This window comes from Gymnoscopelus microlampas, assembly GCF_963454915.1.
Source record: "Gymnoscopelus microlampas genome assembly, chromosome: 12".
Classification (NCBI taxonomy): Eukaryota; Metazoa; Chordata; class Actinopteri; order Myctophiformes; family Myctophidae; genus Gymnoscopelus; species Gymnoscopelus microlampas.
In genome coordinates, this window is record NC_139949.1 from 28,568,238 (window position 1) to 28,588,459 (window position 20,222).

The following is a 20,222-nucleotide window of genomic DNA, read 5'->3' on the forward strand; positions in this document are numbered from 1 at the left end:
GAGCACTTGGATCACTTTATGATCATGAAACAAATAAAACAAAAATAGATTTTCTTAATCTCCGTCTATAAATCTTCATCTTTTTCCTTTTAGTTTCCTAAAATTTTTAAAATAAAACATTTACAGAAATAAAAAGTTCTAATTTTTCAATTTCTCATAGATTTAAGGCAACAAATGGACCCTGGTCCGCTGTTTCCCAAGTTATGGGTCGGGACTCAATTGTGGACACATTTTCTTGGGTCATGAGTAAATAAACCCCCCCCCCCCCCCGCCAACCTGTTAATTAAGTATTCAATCAAAGCTTCCAGCAGGTGATTGGCCTGTGGGTTACGATTCATTGAACATTGTAATATATTAAATACATTTGAAAATGACATTGGTTTGTTCTGAATGGAGCAGATATGACATATTGGAATATTGTTGTTGTCCAAAAAACATTATAAAAAGTGAAAATAGCCGATCTACAAGATCAATGTCACAAAATAAAGAAAAACATTCAAAATGTAATTTAAGAAAATGCTAAATAAGAAATTCCATAAAGAAAAGAAAATAATGAAAATCTACAAGAGTGAAGATCTACAAGCTTAAACTAATTTCATAAAGTAAATTAAAAAAAGAAAAGCAATTCCATAAAGTAGGGGAATCATTTGTTTAACATACAATTTACATTTTGTTGAAATTTAAAACAGTGGTTCTCCTCCTAAATATTTGGCAAAAACATTAAGATTTAATATAAAAAAGTTACACTAAATAAATAATTTATACTAAGTTAGTACCAATGGATTGATTGGTCTTTAAAGCATGCTCTGAAAAGGCCCACCCATCTGTCCACTTAACACGGCTGCCATGTTAAGTGGTCAGATCCAGAATAAGGTTGAGAACCACTGATTTACACATTTCAAAGATCTACAACTACAGCAGAAATGAACATTTAATTAAAGATCTACAACTACGGCAGATGAAAACCTAACCCTATGGATTAAGTACATGAGCAACATGTAATTAAGTTTCACAATTAAGATTGACATTTTTAGAGGAACTTTATTTTATTTAACACTTTTTTAAAGCTCTGTGGACATTGTTTTAATAAAAACCTGATAATGCTTTTAATCGGGTAAATGACATATAGATCATATTTGTTATCAAAAAACAAGAATGTCCACAAAACTTACAAGTGTGAAATAAAATCTTGACTCCTCCAACCAATTTTATATTTTTAAAATTTGTAATAATGTAATCATTTACAGACCATAAATGGGTAGCTATGTTAACATCTTTTTAAAAAATTAAAACCGATTGAAGAAAAGACTCACTCCACAAAAACCTTATGGAAAACTCCTTAGACAGAGACTAAGTTTGTTTATGCTCATAAAGAGCTCTAAGTGCTAAAAGTGAAAAGTGCAGCAGCAAACGTTTGGGTCAAAGGACCATTATCAGTGCATCGCCTACTGACCGCTGTGAATAATGAAGCTTTACCCGCAAATGACAACACATAAATCCACATCACATACAGCGCCTATGGTCATATGTGATGTGGACTGACGTGACGAAGACTTACCTGCAAATGACTTATAAGTGACGTGAAATGATAAGACGAGACGCAAATCAAATTACGCAAAATGATACGAGACATAAATCCACATCACATACTACACTACACTACACTACACTACACCAGACATACACTATGGTCATTATGTGATGTGGATTGACGTAATGAAGCTTTAACCGCAAATGATTAGATCTGATGATATAGCACTGACGATGGTCTTATGACCTAAATGTGTGTTGCTGCACTTTTCACTTGAGCACTTGGATCACTTTATGATCATGAAACAAATAAAACAAAAATAGATTTTCTTAATCTCTGTCTATCAATCTTTATCTTTTTCCTTTTAGTTTCCTACATTTTTTTTAAATAAAACACTTACAGAAATAAAAAGTTCTCATATTTCAAAAGAACCTCATACATTTATGGCAACAAATGGACCCTGGTCCGCTGTTTCCCAAGTTATGGGTCGGGACTCAATGGTGGGTCGTGGACACATTTTCTTGGGTCATGAGTAAATACCCCCCCCCCAAACCTGTTAATAAAGTATTCAATCAAAGATCTACAACGTCAAAACATAACCCTATCGATTAACGCTCTGTACATGAGCAAAATGTAGTTCACAATTAAGATTGTTTTTAAAGGAAAAACTATTTTATTCAACACTTTTTAAAGCTCTGTGGATTTTTTGTTTTACTTTTTTTTTTAAATGACAACCTGATAATGCATTTAATCATCAGGTAAACAATACATCATATTTTTATCAAAAAAACAAAGCAAAAATATCCACAGAACTTACAAGTGTGAAATACAATCTTGACTCTTCCAAACAAAAACATTTAGAAATTTGTAATAATTTACTCATTACAGACCATAAATGTGAAGCCATGTTAACATCTTTATACAAAAGGAAAACCGGTTGAAGAAAAGACTCACTCCACAAAAACCTTAAGAAAAACACCTTAGACCGAGACTAAAAAAAATATTAGATTTTTATTTGTTCATGCTCATAAAGAGCTCCAAGTGCTAAAAGTGAAAAGTGCAGCAGCAAACGTTTGGGTCAAAGGACCATCGTCAGTGCCTCGCCTATTGACCGGCATGAATAATGAAGCTTTACCCACAAATGACAACACAGAAATCCACATCACATACTACACTACACTACGGTCATTATGTGATGTGGACTGACGTGATGAAGCTTTAATTGCACTGACGATGGTCCTACGACCTAAATGTGTGTTGCTGCACTTTTCACTTTGAGCACTTGGAGCACTTGATGAACATAGAAAAAATAAAATAAAAATATATGTTCTTAGTCTCTGTCTAAGGAGTTTTCCTTAAGGTTTTTATGGAGTGAGTCTTTATTTCTGCCAGTTTTCATTTGTTTTTGAGATCAGTCAGTAAATATTCCTCTTTCCTTTTAGTATCCTACATTTGTTTTACATGAATAAAATAACATATTTAGAGTAGTAAAACGTTCTTATGTTTCAAAAGAACCCGATACATTTAAAAACAAAAATCAAAGAAATTCCATTTAAAATATTAAAATAAGAGTAATGAAAATAGCAGATCTACAAGCCGACCTTGCAGCAGATCTGCTATTCTCACTAGGTCCCAGGGAGACATCACATTTCTCTTTTGGGTCTCGAGCTAAAACGTTATGAAAATCTTTACACTGAAATGTTTACATTCCAGTGTGTTTTTGCCATTGCTTTTTATTGATAATTTCAGATCCAGATTCAAACAGTGACTATTTTTTTCTGGGGTCAAATAGTAAAATTAAAATGAATTAAAATCACATATAAGAAGCAAGCAAAATAGAACATGTGCTATTTCGTGAAAACAACAAATCTAAGCAATAAATTAGAAACAAAACAAAAAAAGAGGTTGTGAAAATAGATTTACATGCTCGTTGTGAGCTTGCAAATCTATTATCTTCACTAGTTTGGGTCCTGAGCTAAAAGGTTTGGGAACCTCTGCAGTGGCACAATGCCTGGTAGCTGTTAAATATAGAGCTTACAAATTTTGAATGACATCAGTTATGACTGTAATGTTTAGAATGCAATCACACAGTTATGACTAAGGTTTATTTTATTTTCCAGGAGTAATACAGTCTACAGTGACTGAACTGCCTCTTACACAGTGTCACAGTGGCTGCTAGCTGATGCCTATGAGTTCAATTCAAAGTTTACAATTTAAATGGTGAATTTATCTATAGTACCTTTAACCAAAGCACTTTGTAATGTGCATTACATTCACCAACATACTTAGCAGGGGGAGAGATAGAGAGATGAGGGATAGAGATAGAGAGATGAGGGATAAAGAGACAGAGAGGGGGATAGATAGAGAGACTCGTATAATTTACATCATTTGTGAACGATTGACATAAATCATACGAGGCGCATATGACGCAATGGCAGCAGCATTCTTTGTTTCATGTTCTCTGCATCAGCCTCAGTCCAGCATCAGTCCATTTTCTTCATTATTCTCCTGCCAAATGACGAGCATTGTACGCAAACAACGTGAAACGAAGTCCACATCACATACTGGTCATATGGTTGTATGTATCGTTTATATTATATTATTATATTATTATTATTATTATGTGATGTGGATTGACGTGATGAAGCTTTACTCGCAAATGACGGCACAAATAACGAGTAACTATACGTGATGCACATGCCGACATCCGTCAAACACCTTCACATCACATACTGGTCATATGCGATGTGGATTGGCGTGATTAAGCTTTACCGCAAATGACGCAACGCAAAATCAATTGTGCCAATATTTGTCAGCAATACAGCAACAGCATGAATGACATTAGTACACAACACTATGAATGACATTAGTACACAATATACAGCACTATGAATGACATTAATACACAACATACAACACAAGCAACAGGAATAACCAAAGTCATTAAATGCATATGATATGAATGATGGCCCTACATCTCTCCCTGTTCTGACCTACTGTAAACAACGGCGTGTACCTCGCCTAAAAGAAAAAAATGCCGACCGATGTGAATGATGAGCTATCCGCAAATGTCGTGAAATAATCACAAAATCACATAAATCCACATCACATATAACCCTAACCCTACGACCAGTAATGTGATGTTATTATTATTATTATTATTATTATTATTATTATTATTATTATTATGTGATGTGGATTGACGTGATGAAGCTTTACTCGCAAATAGCCTGAAACGGTACAACGGCAATAAAATTACGCGAAACGACACACGACGTAAAGGACGACATGCATCACATACCTCCACATATGTTCATATGTGACGTGGACTAACGTGATGATGTTTTACCCGCATATGTTGTGAAATGACACAACACAAGACATACATCACATCAATGCACATCGCATACGGCCCCCGTGTACGGTCATATGTGATGTGGGCTGACGTGATGAAGACTTACCTGCATATGACGGAAGCGACGTGAAATCAAATTTAATTTTTACCCGCATGTGTTGTGAAATGACAACACATACATCACATCAATCCACATCACATACTACACTACACTACACTACACCATGGACTTATGTGATGTGGGCTGACGTGATGAAGACTTACCTGCACGGATATGACGTGAAATCCTGAGACGCGACGCAAATCAAAACGCAAATGACGCGAAATGCTACGAGACATAAATCACACAAACGCTGGCTGTGACCCAATAAAAAAAAACTGGTCCAGTCCCTTACATATTCTTCACGAATGACGGGCATTGAACGCAAACGACGCAAACCGCTGGCCCGCCACCCGTTAAATGACGCAACGCAAGCGGCACTGATAGTGCAAATTTTTAACTTTATCAAAAATAGATAAAGCACAAATAGGTTTAACTATGTGAGTTTGCTATGTGACCAAGAGCCACATATACTATACCCTGTCACTATATTATACAACCTAGTATACATATACTGTACCCTGTCACTATATTATACAGCTTAGCGTAGGCCTACATATACTGTACCCTGTCATTACATAAACAGCCTGGATACGTATACTGTCAGTACTACAAATAGAACCAAATGGACCAGAGTCCATTTGGTTCCATTTGTAAAAAAAACTCAAAGACACACTAGAAGGAAAAAAAAGTTATAACTTTATTCAAGCAGATAATGAAGAGAAAAGAGGGGAAGTTAAAGTATGGAGGTCAGGCAGAAACCTTGTATGTCCAAAATTGTTACTTTTTAAAATAGACACAAAATAACCTGTGTGCCAATGGATCCAATGTAATTATCATGATCTTTGCGTTGTGAGCTTGTAGATCGTCTGTTTGTACTGCTTTAGTATGTGACACCGTCACACGGTATGACCAAGTAAAGAAATGTATTTACGACAAAATAATAATAATAATAATTGATATATATATATATATATATATATATATATATATATATATATATATATAAGGTTTCTGCCCGACAACCAATGATAGACCGTGTCACTACGATCACTTACCTTGAACAGCAGCCACGACTCAGACAACAGCAAATGAAATAAAAAAAACACTAAGAAAGAAGCAAATGACACTACGCACATCATTTGCCTTCTCTTTTAGTTTGCACAGACCTACAGCATAGATGACTGTTAACACAGTGTTAATGGGGCTACATGCTACCATAATGATACCAGACATAAATCACATAGCTCCACATCACATACATTTGTACACACAAACCACTAGTGAAGAACTAGTGCAATAGACAGGCAAGAAGAAAGAAATGTGTTTGTGAAAAGAAAGATAGACAAAAATAAAAAATCGATCAAATAACTCAGACACAAAAGTAAATAATAACAAATAATTTTGTTATTGCTTTATTAAAGCAAAGAATAGAGAAAAAGAGGAGAAGTTACGACCACATATGGTCGTATGTGATGTGGACCGATGTGATCAAAGCGTTGGGCGCAAATGACGTGAAACAATAAATAAAATCACATAAATCCATATCACAGAAAGGCACATGGTCCTATGTGATGTGGACCGACGTGATGAAGCTTTACCCACAAATGACGCGATGCAAATGACATGAAACGATAGACGACGCAAATGACCACATACATGGTATGGTAGCATGTAGCATGTAGCCCCCTTAACAAGCAGCAGCTGCAATCAAAAGGTTCCTACCTTCCTGCCATCTTCACTTACGGACGTCTTCTTCTTGTCATCTTCGTGTTCTGTAAAGACACAAAAAAGAAAACAAAAACGTTGAGTTGAGCAGGCCTTACAGGGTGACATTTTGGAAGCCAAGATGGTCTGTAGAGCCATAAGCTGGTCACTGACAGGGCTGTGTCACCATTATGGCATTTTACTTGAGTAATTGTCACAAATAATTGCGATTAAGGATTTAAATTGTATTGTACATGAACATTGAACATGTCTGAAAATAAATCAACACGTTTGTAACTAGAAGAGTGGGCACCCGGGAAAAGTGGGCACTTCAATGTGTAATTGGCCGTTCCTATTCCTCAAAGTAAGTGATTAAGTAACTTAAAGGAGTAGTTCACCCACAAAATGACTTATTTTCTATCAATTGCACACGCAATGAAGCCTTGAATTCATGGATTTGTTTTTGTCGCATTCCTATGCCAATAATTAGATTCCCGTCTCCTACCGGCTAATGTATCCGGTAGGAGACACAAAGTAAATTATTTGTGTCTCCTACCGGAAATACACCCGGTCATCAAATTATTGGCTTAGTAATGAGACAAAAACTAAATCATGAATTCAAGGCTTCATGGGGTGTGCAATTTATAGAAAATAAGTGATTTTTTGGGTGAACTACTCCTTTAAGTACATGATTTGAAGATGCTTGACTGGCCTACAGCCACTGTGGGCATAAAACAATACGTTTTAGGTCTGATAATGATGTACCCACCCCTACATGTTCACATCATGTATACTTTACATTACTTAAAAGGGATAGTTCACCCAAAAACGTACTTTTTTTCTATCGATTAGTCACCCCATGGAGCCTTGAATTATGGACCGGTAGGCACAAAGGAGACTCTTTGTGTCTCCATCAAATTATTGATTTAGGAATGAGACAAAAACAAAAACATATCCATGAATTCAAGTCTCCATGGGGTGACTAATCCATAGGAAAAAAAGTGTTTTAAACTATCCCTTTAAGACAGGGGTCTTCAACGTTTTCAGGCCAAGGACCCCCTAGCTGAGAGAGAGATGAAGCAGGGACCCCCTCTATATTGTATGAAATTATGTTTGAGATAAACTTTTGCTGCTCTTTTTTCCCCCTCTACACCTATAACTCTTTGCTAAAAAAATAGCCGATCTACAAGCTCACAACGCCTTGCAGCGCGAGGCGTTGTGAGCTTGTAGATCTGCTATTTTTGGCTTAAGTTCTCCTCAGCAAAGGGATGCTAGGGTTCAAGTGGTTAATGTAAAAAAAGATTTGGCGGACCCCCTGTAGTAACTCTGGGTCCCGGACCCCCTGTTGAAGACCCCTGCTTTAAGAACATTTTGCAAATTCTTCATTTGCTTTACATTTTGGGAGAAACATTGCCAATTTAGCAAAGAGGTGCCGTCTATTCCTGTATCAAACACCATGTTCAAGTAAAGTCTACAATGCTTATCATTTCATCAAGTTTCAGAAACAACTAAAGACAGTGGCTCTCAAATGTTTTCATATCAAGGACCCCCACATGAATATTCATTTGGCCAAGGATTGGGCCTCTTCCTTACTTCCTTCACATTACCACGTTACCAATGATACAAATGAAGGCTCTGTTCTATTTAGTGTAGCACAGTGGTTCTCAAAGGACACGCATAACTCTGAGTGTACAAATGGAACCAAATGGACTGTAATTTGTTTCCATCTGTACACTCAAAGAGTTACACACCCGTAAGGGTCCATTTGGAACAGAGCCTTCATTAGCATATCATTGGTAACACCTGTGAAGGGAAATGAGGAAGAGGCCCGATTTATTTCCAATATGGCCGCTGATTCCAAAACTCCAGTTTGTGCCTCCTACCTCCAGCATGGTTGTGTGTTACAGTGAAATTGGTGACCTTCAGAAAACATGCGACCATCTCGTGGACTTCACAAAAACATCACCACGTCCAAATGTAAATAACAACCGTTTGTTTATGAACAGAGCAACTCCGTTCATAAACTAACAGCAGTGATTTACTTTGGATGTTTGACATGTGATGGACACGATGGACACATCTTTTGTCAGGTCACCAATTTCTCCATAACACTGGAGGAGGCAGAATGTTGAGGGTTGGGATTCGGCTTGAAAATAAAACCACATACGTCTTGGTTCAGCTCTCAGCCGCTAGACCAGTGGCTCTCAAAGTGATGTCTGATATCAGCCATCAGTTACCAAACCCTCAGGTTTATACTAGACCGGTCACAATTATTACGCAATAGCCTAATTGCAATTATTTGAATTTGAAATTATGTTTTGCATAATCGTCATAATCATTACCATGTTAAAAATGTTCATATATTTTCAAACATTTTGTGGAAATAGCAGATCTACAAGCTCAAAACATGTTGCGATGCGACACGTTTTGAGCTTGTAGATTGGCTATTTCCACTCTGCTAATCCCACTATGAATGTATTCGTTGTAATTAAATGATGTATATTATGTGTCATATCTACCTTGTGCAACTTTTGTTTACGAAGCCCTAAAAGCCAAAAATAAATTACATTTGTATTCATAATGTTCCAATGCTCTACGTCAAACACAATTAAATCTTTGATCACAATCAATCATGTGACAATGCATCGTCAACTTCCATTTTGTAATGGTGACACAGCCCTAGTTTATAATGGCCAGCAGTGGTGGAAGAAAATACTGATTTGTTTTTACTTAAGTAAAAGTATCACTACTGCAATGTAGAAATACTCTGTTACAAGTTAAAGTCCAGAATTCAAAATTCACTTGAGTAAAAGTACAAAGGTACAGGTATCAAAATGTACTTGAAGTACCAAAAATAAAAAGTACTCATTATGTAGAATATCCCATTTCACAAGTTTTCAAAATATATTCAAATATTTTAAAAATAGCCGATCTACAAGCTCACAATGACATTGTGATGTCAAATGGCCAAAATGTATATAGGGCAAGAAGTGGTTAATACATGTTTTTCTTAATTATAGTCAAAATCTACAAAGTAACTAAAATAAAGGTTTCAAATAAATTTAGTGAAGTAAAAAGTACAATATTTGGATCCGAGATGTAGTGGAGTAAAAGTATTGAAATTTGGAAATACTCAAGGAAAGTACACATCTCTTGAAATTGTACTTAATACAGTACTCAAGTAAATGCACCTAGTTACTTTCCACCACTGCTGGCTAGGCGTGATCCAGGTACGTACCGTGTGGGGTCTCCCGCCGCGTGGTTGAAGATAGCTGGTATTAATAGAGCCACGTAGGTTGTATGGCACCACGTCCCGAGCACCGTACGCCTTGTATCTCCAACGGAGAGCGTTCGTTGGCACCGTTATACGTTTCAGCTCTCAGGGCTCGTTGCGTTGTCAAGGTTCCATCTTCCTGCCCCTTGTCCTGAGTTACAGACACTCTATTACCAGCTATCTCCTGATGACTCCATCCATCCAGGACCTTCACTGTAGAACTCATACAGCAAGTCAAACGCTGAGTCATAGCTAGAAGCCATGACTCAGCGTTTTTAACTCACTGTTCGAAGTAGATTTAGTCCACTCTGCTGAAGGTCACTGCATGATTAACCTGCAAGACACAGATATACACCAACATTACATTTAAAATGTTGTAGAATATAATATTGATTGAAAAAAAAAATCAACATTCATTATTTTTAAAGTTTTTAAGTGGGCTATAGTGTTATAACCTGACGCTGCCAGATCAAAGAAGCTTGCTCCACACATTGTTGTAGCTGTCTTGAGGAACCTTGTTACTCAATACCGCCCCCATCTGGCAGGGTCAGGTTAATAGTGTTAAGGAGTGGTGTAAAGTAACTAAGTACATTTACTCAAGTACTGCACTTAAGAACACTTTAGAGGATTTTTTTGTTTACTTTAGTATTTAATAGTATAGTATAATTAGTATACTCCACTACATCTCAGAGGCAATTATTGTGCTTTTACTCCACTACTATTATTTGCCAGCTTTAGTTACTTTACATATTTAAATCAATATCACAAAACATACATTAACCACTTCAGCTTTCTACATATTTCGGCCATTAATAGCCAATCTACGAGCTCATAGTTCGGCTATTTTCAAAAGATTTTTATACATTTTGGACTTGTGAAATGGGACATTCTGCACAATGAGTACTTTTACTAGTTAAGTATATAAATAAATATTGATTACTTGAGTTTTTACTTGTAACAACATTCCTGCACTGCAGTATTGATAGTTTTACTAGTAAAACTATCAATTTTTAGTAAAATAATGTACTTTTCCACCATTGGTGTTTTTTAATCTTCTGTTACAACTTAGCTCTGTTATCTCTCCTATCCTTAGGCTTTTACATTTGTTTTGTGCTAGATATTTTATGAAAAGTATGAAATGTTAAAAGTGCTAAATACATCTCCATAAAAGGTATACATTCTAAATATAACATGTTTATCCCAAAGCCACAGATGTTATCCCACCATACAGACCCTTTATGTTCAGTAATATCCCACATTATTCAATAAATAAATGTCTCAATCTGGTCTGTCTGAATATCACTGTATATCATTCAGTGGGTGTAAGTGGTGCTGTTGCAGCAGGTGAACACCAGTATTACACCCCATGTAAACCAGGAAATACAATGACATTCATTCACATACGGGATTAAAACACTTCTTTATTAAAGGTATGGTAAGTGATATTTTTTGGTTAAAACAAAAAGTCTTTTGTTAAAAGGTTAAAATACTATATTCTGATAGTAATCATTGCTATAGAGTGTTTTTTCAGTAACAGGAGTCTCCCTGTCTCTCCAGCTCTTTAATAAACAGAAAATACATTTTTCGGTAGGTGTCAAAATCTCAGCCAATCAGGAGAAAGTACCCACTTTTAAGCTTAATTTGTATAGTGTTCCAGTTCCAATTTTGCATGCTCATTTCTTAGTGTCATCACTTCCAATTTCACTTGTTTAATCTGTATCCTGATTGAGTTCTCTGTCCTGGTTGGATAAAATTGGAAATGAAACTGAAACTGAAACAAAAATGCATTTTCTGTTTAATAAAGAGGTGGAGAGACAAGGAGACTCCTAATACTGAACAAACACTCTATAGCAATGAGTACTATCAGAATATAGAGCTATTTAACAATTATTTTAACCAACGCAAATCACTTACCCTACCTTTAAACTATACTGAACATTAACTAACACCCCGTATGTACGGATAACATCTGTAGCTTTAAGATAATCACTTTATATTTACAATGTATACATAAATGTAGACGCACGAGTCTTAAAGACAGAACCAGTGGCGTTCCCAGAAATTACATTTAGGGCAGGCGAGATTTTTTTCTCTACCCCCCCCCCCCCCCCACGTTAATAAAAACAATATGCAAGTATAATCAATCAATCAATTATTCAGCGGTGGTCTCTTCATGTTGTAGTTTAATGGCTCAAGCTGCTCTCAGAGCCCCTTTTATGCCAGGTGAGTACAGGTGATGGCCCAGACCCCCACACCTGGCTGGCAGCACTCCTGGCACCCCATGAAGATAAAGGCAAACATTTGCATCACTATAGGCGACGTCGCTCTGCCGCGTGAATGGACGAGGAGGTCCGACGGCCACTATTGTCTTTGGATTTTTTTCACTGCCTGTTTTTCAGTCTTTTACTTTATTTTCTAGGGGAGGCTAGATTTTAGTTGGGCAGGCGGCCGCCTGCCCTGCCTCTATGGTGGGTATGCCACTGGACAGAACTACAAAATATTTGGGAAAGTGGCGATGTTGCAGCAGGTGAACGCGGTTATTACACTCAATGCAAATGTGGAAATAGAACGGCGTTCAGACACACACGGGATTAAAACACATTTATTAAACTCTACGCAATATTACGGAACACAACAGACCCATATGAACGGGTAACATCTGTGACTTTGGGTTTAAACACTTTATGTGTCGGATTGGGTTCATTTATGGGGATTTATGAGCCGTTTAAGACTACCAACAAACATCAGACTCGATCACCATAAATAAAATCCCTGACCGTCTTGATCCAAGGCTTAAATAGTTTATAAACGCACATTAAAGTATATATGGCGGGATTAGATCTACAAACCCCCTCACAGTGAGTGTAGTTTAAGGTGTACACTTTAGGTGACAAGTTGAGATCGTTTGGAACAAATGTTTGTTTGATGATAGCCTTGGATCAAGACTATAATAGATGAATTTAATCAATTTGGATATTTGCATATTATCTATGAAGTAAAAGTCAGACTCGATAAAAATGACTAGTTTGATGCATTTTCTCCCTCGGTTATAAAATACAATATTTTACATTTGTCCATTTGGGTGTCATAATAATTCACAGTCCTAGAACACCTCGAATGCTTAAATGATAATTGTGTTAAATATTGGTGGATAAAAACGTGCCATGTTGATATAAATCAAACATCAAGTTACCTTCAACAGAGCAGCGTGAGCGTGGCGCGTTCCAGACCAAACTATTCAAACCAAACGAGCGTTGTGCGCCTGCGTCCATTTTTAAATCCATGTCACATCCGGTCCAAAGCCCCGCCTACTGGATCCGGTGTGTTGAAATCGTTAACATCACAAGGATTTCCCGTTTCCGTTTCCGTTTTCTGACCGGATTCTCAACCTGCAGAGTGAATTGATCCCCAGAGACAGTCATCAACACTAAACCATCAACACCTGTGTGGAGTCAAAGGTAACAGCCCAACTCACTCCAAAACTAGCCTCGGAAACCCAGCCATTTTTTACTCCAAAACCAACTCACTCCAAATCGAGCCCAACTCACTCCAGACATCTCCCTCCACAGCAGAGCCCAACTCCCTCCACAGCAGAGACTCACTCCACAAATTTCCACAAATTTGGACAACTCACTCCACAAATTTAATTTGTGGAGGAAGACATTTGTGCTTAATAGGTTAAAACCATTGGAAGTTGGGAATACTCAAATAACGCACAAGCACAAATACCCAACATTGTACTTAAGTACAGTACTTAAGTAAATGTACTTAGTTACTTTACACCACTGACACATTGAACCAATATTACACTGACACTGGTGACATTGCATGGAGTGAGTTGGCTTTGGTCCTGGAGTGAGTTGGCTTTGGTCCTGGAGGGAGTTGTCCGAGCCCTGGAGTGAGTTGGCCGAGCCCTGGAGTGAGTTGGCCGAATATTTCTTAAGTCTTCATGGAGTGAGTTGGATTTGGAGTGAGTTGGGTGGTATTCGAGTCAAAAAGCCCGACACACGACACACACACACACACACACACACACACACATACACCACACTTGGAAGTCAAGAAGTAGCCTACTCAAACATTTTATATTAACTTAAATTATTACAAATAAATTATATACTTTTTATTTAAAAGTAGTGATTATAATAAACATATAACATATGTGTTACAAGTAAACGTCCATCTATTCTCAATTTGCATTCAGTAAAAAATAATGATATTAACATTAATGGTTTAATTTGGACATTCAGCAATGAGATTGATTGTTCGTGTAGTTTGAATCGTGCATATTTAATTAGATCATTTACATATTTGTATAAATGGTCCATTTAAAACCAGCATCTATGGACACATGATGGAATCAATATGAACTAACTGTATTATTTAAATGCTATAATCCAGGGGTCTTCAACGTTTTCAGGCCAAGGACCCCCTAGCTGAGAGAGAGATGAAGCAGGGACCCCCCTCTATATTGTATAAAATTAAGTTTCAGATTAAACTTTTTTTTGTTTACTTGGTCTGCTCTTTTTTCCCTCTACACCTATACCTCTTTGCCAAAAATAGCAGATCTACAAGCCCACAACGCCTTGCGCTGCTAGGCGTTGTGGGCTTGTAGATCTGCTATTTTTGGCTAAAGTTCTCCTCAGAAAAGGGATGCTAGGGTTCAAGTGGTTAATGTAAAAAAAAAAAAAAATCATATCACGCAAAGATTTTGGCGGACCCCCTGTAGTAACTCTGAGGACCCCCTAGGGGTCCCGGACCCCCTGTTGAAGACCCCTGCTATAATCCTCCGACACATGTGGTGTCTGCTGATGGACACTAGATGGCGTCCAAACATGCAATACTCATTTGGTATGTTCTTGCACTCTATTTCAATGACATGACGTGCACGTCGCTTAACACCTACACTGCAAGTCACACAATGGACAATTGATATGCATCTAGACTTATTCCTATGTTAATTCGCTAGGTGTGAGTCGGGAGCCTTTGAAAACTTTGTTGAGGTGCGAATTTAAAGTAGTTTTAAATCTATGCGTGTGCCTGCGCGTGCTCCTGGTCAAATAGGTTCCTGCACTGCGTGCAAGGCCGTCCAGTGAGCATTGCACCCCTGGGGTTACACTAACATACATTATGTTACACATAGCAATGATTACCAGTGGTGGAAAGTAACTAAGTACATTTACTCAAGTACTGTACTTAGGTACAATTTTGAGGTACTTTTACTTAGTTACTTTCCACCACTGTCAAAGAGGTATTCAAAGTAAAAAAACAACTGTTGTAATTGATGTAAATAAGACAATTAGGCATCAAAGTGGAACTCATATCAAAGCATAAATTAGAACTTTATTTTATTATTACAATATTACAAAAAAGAGTAGCACAACTCTCACTCTCTTGCCTCTTATCTGTCGTACAGAATGACACAAAAGAAAGGCTTATGGACCTTCTTCCATTTCACAGCAATAGTACAAGAAACAAAAAAAGAAAATAAGATTTAAATAACAAGCAAATCAAGTATTTTAAATAGTCACAATTGCAAACTGAAGCTTTGAAACCTGGGGGTGGGAGGAAATGTTACAGCCCAGTGACTACACATTTCTCTAAAATATATAATTACAAAATATTACTCCATTTGTTGCGCTCCATAAGAACGAATCTCTAAAGAATTGCTTTCTATTCAGAAAAAGATAATTTTCAAATAAAGACAAAATAAGAAACCAGAAATTACTGTTTCTTTCTATGTATCCTTACCATTTTCTTTCATTATTATTATTTGGGGTTTTCATTAAAACCATGCTCATTTTCAAAAGGAAAGTCCAAGGACCAAATACTTAAGGCTTCTTAAGGGGTGTTAGGGAAGGATGTGGACAGAACATGGGCATCAGTGTGTACACACTCACAAACATACATACGCATACGTTTCTCAACTCCACCCACATCAGTAGGTAACATTCATACACAATCATTACACTTTAAAGTTACAGTAGTCTAGTAGGTAAGCCAGTGTACAATAAAATAAACAATGCATTTGCTGTTTCCACTTTAAACTTAAAAAGTCCTTTGTGTACCTCCTTGCAAGTGATCAATTTGGTCTTTTCAAGCACACTTCACATCAGAATCAGTAGCGAATACACATAACATAATTCAATTACTCCTGTGAATTTGACTAAAGGTGGATCAAAACTCTGGTTTGGTTAATAGTCAGGTTCTAATTGTCATTAGTAACACTTCTATTTATTCTGCTCCAGAAATGAGTTTTGTCCAACCAACACCCTTCAATACCTGCCAAACAGAAAATATAAACAATTCAAGTAATATATATATTTTTTTCGGATTACAGAAATGATCTGAAAATAGGAAACCAACATAATCATGGCACATCTTCAAAAACAGTATGTCTTTGTTAACCTGACTTTGGCCATTTAAGGTGTCAGAATTAATATTTCATTACTTTCTTTTGCACTAAAATAAAGCATTTCACAATCATGTTGCCAAACCTCACTAGTATTGAAGAAAAATGGTTATTACAGACACCTGAATTCAATGCAGCATTTTGAGTAGGACAGTTGTCCATCCCCTGCTGGATCTAGATAATTAGACTATGTACAAGACAACCTGATTACATACTTCCTTAAATGACAGAGAGGAACCTTGAACAGTGACCTGATTCAGAAACAGTCCTATCATACATATAAATAATTACAATTCAAAAGAACAAAGCCTCTTTGTACATGTGCATACCATACGCTTCTCCAGCTGTACTGTGTAGTGTTCAGCGTCGGGTGGCTGCGCACTGAACAAATCATTACTCACTCCATCTCCTGATGTGGCTTCAAGAGGAAATTGTTATGATTGTGTTTAATCTTGAAGTCACTATGAGATATTTGAGTGTAAACACCAGAAGGTAAATTTGCCTGATAAAGAAAATAATAATAATAATAGTCAGAGCCAAGAATTCCTGACAAGACCCTGTAAAAACAAAAGGATCGTTCGGATCCTGTTTGTTATCTGTCTTTTATGCATAACGGTAATCTACACACAAGTCTGAAGTAGAAATAACTCAGGATCATTTAAGATCCAGGCACACTGCTAGATAAGTAAGATGGCGTAGTCAGGAACGGCAGCAATCACATACACACTTGTAAGAAAAGTTCCCTAAAGTGCCTTGTCAAAGCACTCATTTAAAACAAACAAAAGAAAAAAGAAATTGATCACTTGCAAGATTGACTGTGTAAAGAAAATGGAACAGAAAAAAAAACCTACCGCTTTTCATTAAATATATTAATTTATCCTCTTTTACATTAGGGGACATTTTGTTTATCAATTAAATTTGTATTTCACGTTTCCTTTCTTAAGACTAAACAAATGTTTTATTTGATAACTGTTGTGTAGACAAGGCCATAGCTTATCTGTACCCTGGGTGCTGGATGAGAGCGCTTCTGCCATCCCCAACCTCTGGACCTGCCCTGCTCATGGGCGGCCTGTGCATCTTGCCCATCAATGCAAGATTCTGATCTCGGAAGTAGGGCGTCTGGAAGTCCCCGCCCAAGTAATCTGCGGTTTGCATCAGATTAGTCTGGGCAGAGGAGGTGGAGCCTGTCCCTAGCCTGTAGTGGGGCCCTCCAGGGGGCCCGCAGTCTATAGTGGTGGCCCCCCCAGGACCTCCACCGTGGAATGGCATGGCCAGGTCCTGAGACCCGGAGCTGTCGCTGTTGGGCGTGGGCAGAATGCTGCTGTTCCAAATATGGGACTGAAAGTAGTGGCCATTGGTGTAGTGGGCCATGTGACCAGGCATGCAGTTGTTGTTGACAGGGGGAGAGGGGGTGGGCCTATCTATGGGAGGTTTTAGGGGGTAAGGCTGGCCCACACACACCTCTGGGGGATAGCCCATCCCCTTACAAGGGAAGCCTGGATCCCGGGGAGGCTGTTTGCATGAGTGACTCCCACCATTTTGAATGTGTTGTAGGTGAGCCAACTGGTGCTGATTCCAAGAACACATTTTCTGTGTTTGTTGTGTGTTGTGTTGTTGTTGTGGTTGTTGGTGTTGTTGGTGTTGTTGTTGTTGGTGTTGTTGTTGTTGTTGATGATGATTCTGGTGCTGATGTAGATGCTGTTGGAGGTGGTGCTGTTGCTTGAGATCATTGTGGTAGGCGGGCAAGTGGTTCATGGCAGCCATGCAGGGCGGAGGGTGGGGGCCCCCCGGGACAGTGGCCTTCTCTGGGGGTCCGATAATACAGTTGGGTGGTGGGAACCCAGGGGTGGCGGGGTTGCTGTGCATGGAAACCCTGGAGCAGGCGCTGATGAGCAAATTGCGACTGATGGGGCTGGGGTTGGCGATTTGGCCCTCGCACATGGAGGTGGCTCCAGCACCCTGGGCCCGAGCTTGGCAGAACTGGTTAATCTGATGCACGATTGTGCTCAGATCAGCCTGGCGGCCCTGGTGCAAGCCGGCGGCCATAGACAGCGGAATGGTTGAGGTAGAGACGGTAACATTAGGCGGAACATCACTATCTGGCAGCTTCCTGCCCCCCTGCAGGCCAGGAGGCAGTTGCTGCTGCTGTTGGATCATGACCGCAGGGAGGCCCTGAGGGTGGCTCAGGGCAGGGGGCTGAGACAGAGTCTGGGGTCTAGGTGGGCCCTGGGGGTGCTGGGCCATGGGGGGAGGGTGTCTGAGACCCTGCTGCTGCTGAGGGAGCATCTGTAGAGTCTGGGGGGGGTGAACCTGTGGTTGGGGGGGTATGTTCTGCTGGGGCCGGGTCAGACCCTGGGGAGGCTGTTGGTGGAGGTTTAAAGTGCTGGTTGAAGCCACTTGGTAGGGCGCTGTCAGGGGGTTCATGATGACCTCGGGGTGCAAGCGGGCCCGGGTACCGTCAAAATCCTTGAGGATGCCTTTGACCATGGGAACCTTGACGACGGCGAGGAGGCCGGCCTTGGCACTGGCCTGAGACGGAGGATAAGGGCTGTAGCGCTGGCCTGACGTATCAAGCCCGTTGACTGTGCGACGCACGTGGTTTCTCTGGGGGACCTTGACGCTATTGGGGAAGATTTTGATGGTGAGGGGGTTGTTGGCAACCTTCTTAGCATAAGCATCCAATTCTGCAGGGGTTGGAAACTGAGCGGATCTCATCCTTTGTGTGGTGTCCCCTGGGGTGGCAAACAGGACAGGAGAGAGAGAGAGAGAGAAAGAGAGAGAGAGAGAGAGAAGGAAGGAGGAGGATGAACAGAACAGGGGAGAGGAGGAAGCACAATGAGGGACAAGTTAATCTAGGTAAAAGACAACATGGCAGATTTTCCTGTCAAAAGAGCAGATCAGTGGTAATCTGAGCAGCAGAAAGGAACCTGATTTGGACTTTGTTCTCATGTTCCACAATCCGGCATTTCTCCTCCCCCAAAAAACTGAAAAGCCAACAACACACACATCTTGCATGGACAAAGGGATTTTTAACACCGTTAACGGAAATGTTGCAAGCAGCCCATTCCGATTTATCTTCCAACTCTGCAGCAGCGTCAGTGACTTTTGAGGTCGCAGCCTCTTAGTGGTCATAATTTACATACGTAGCATCAGGGCTAACAATTTCATTCATTGGGGAGGGAGTTGGACTGCCTGCTACTGAATCACAGACTAAACAAAGAGTGAGTGAGGCATGGATGATCCCCTGTGGCTGCTGTGGGGAAGAGAGATAGAAAAAGGGGAAAGAGAAAAGACAGGCAGAGAGCAGAGCTCCATGACAGCAGACAAGTAATCAGACACAGCAGCACCCTCTCTGATCTGTGGGAACACCTCTATGGCCCGTTACACCTGCTCTACAGCTATATTTAACAATGCCACAGCAATCATGTCTTTATATGAATATGAGAGCGATAAAGAGAGAGAGGAACATGTACATGTATTAGCTTGCTTAAAAATGAGTGTGACGCACGTGCAGGGCTAATGTGCCAGTGTCTCATGCATAATGTCCTTGCTTTAACTCTGGGTGGATGGGATTGCATGTTTCAATCAAAAACATGGTTGGACCATTTTCTCCGGTAATACAATAAAAGTCAGTGATAATTGGTTTAGAGAGGCTGCTGCCTTTAGCTATTGTGATACGAGCTGAGGACAGGCTCTTCTCCCTGCCTTCCACTCTCTTTCGCCCATAGGTCTCACTGTCATTGTCACCCTGGCCAAGGCAGCCTGACCTACTTAAGACTGCACAGCTTTAGGACTGACAGGCATGAACACAGCACGACGAGTGGGAAGGAGCCCTGGTCAGGT

General features: G+C 39.2%; 1 protein-coding gene across 1 annotated transcript in view; it reads right to left on the reverse strand.

The window, feature by feature from the left end:
* Positions 1-15,292: 15,292 nt before the first annotated feature.
* fam222ba (family with sequence similarity 222 member Ba) overlaps positions 15,293-20,222 on the reverse strand; it is a 31,709-nt gene continuing 26,779 nt past the window's right edge. Inside the window, exon 3 of the mRNA XM_084074523.1 lies at positions 15,293-19,111. Within this exon, the coding sequence (XP_083930649.1) occupies positions 17,373-19,111 (1,739 nt within the window). The 3' untranslated portion in view covers positions 15,293-17,372. The remainder of the gene's footprint in view (positions 19,112-20,222) is intronic.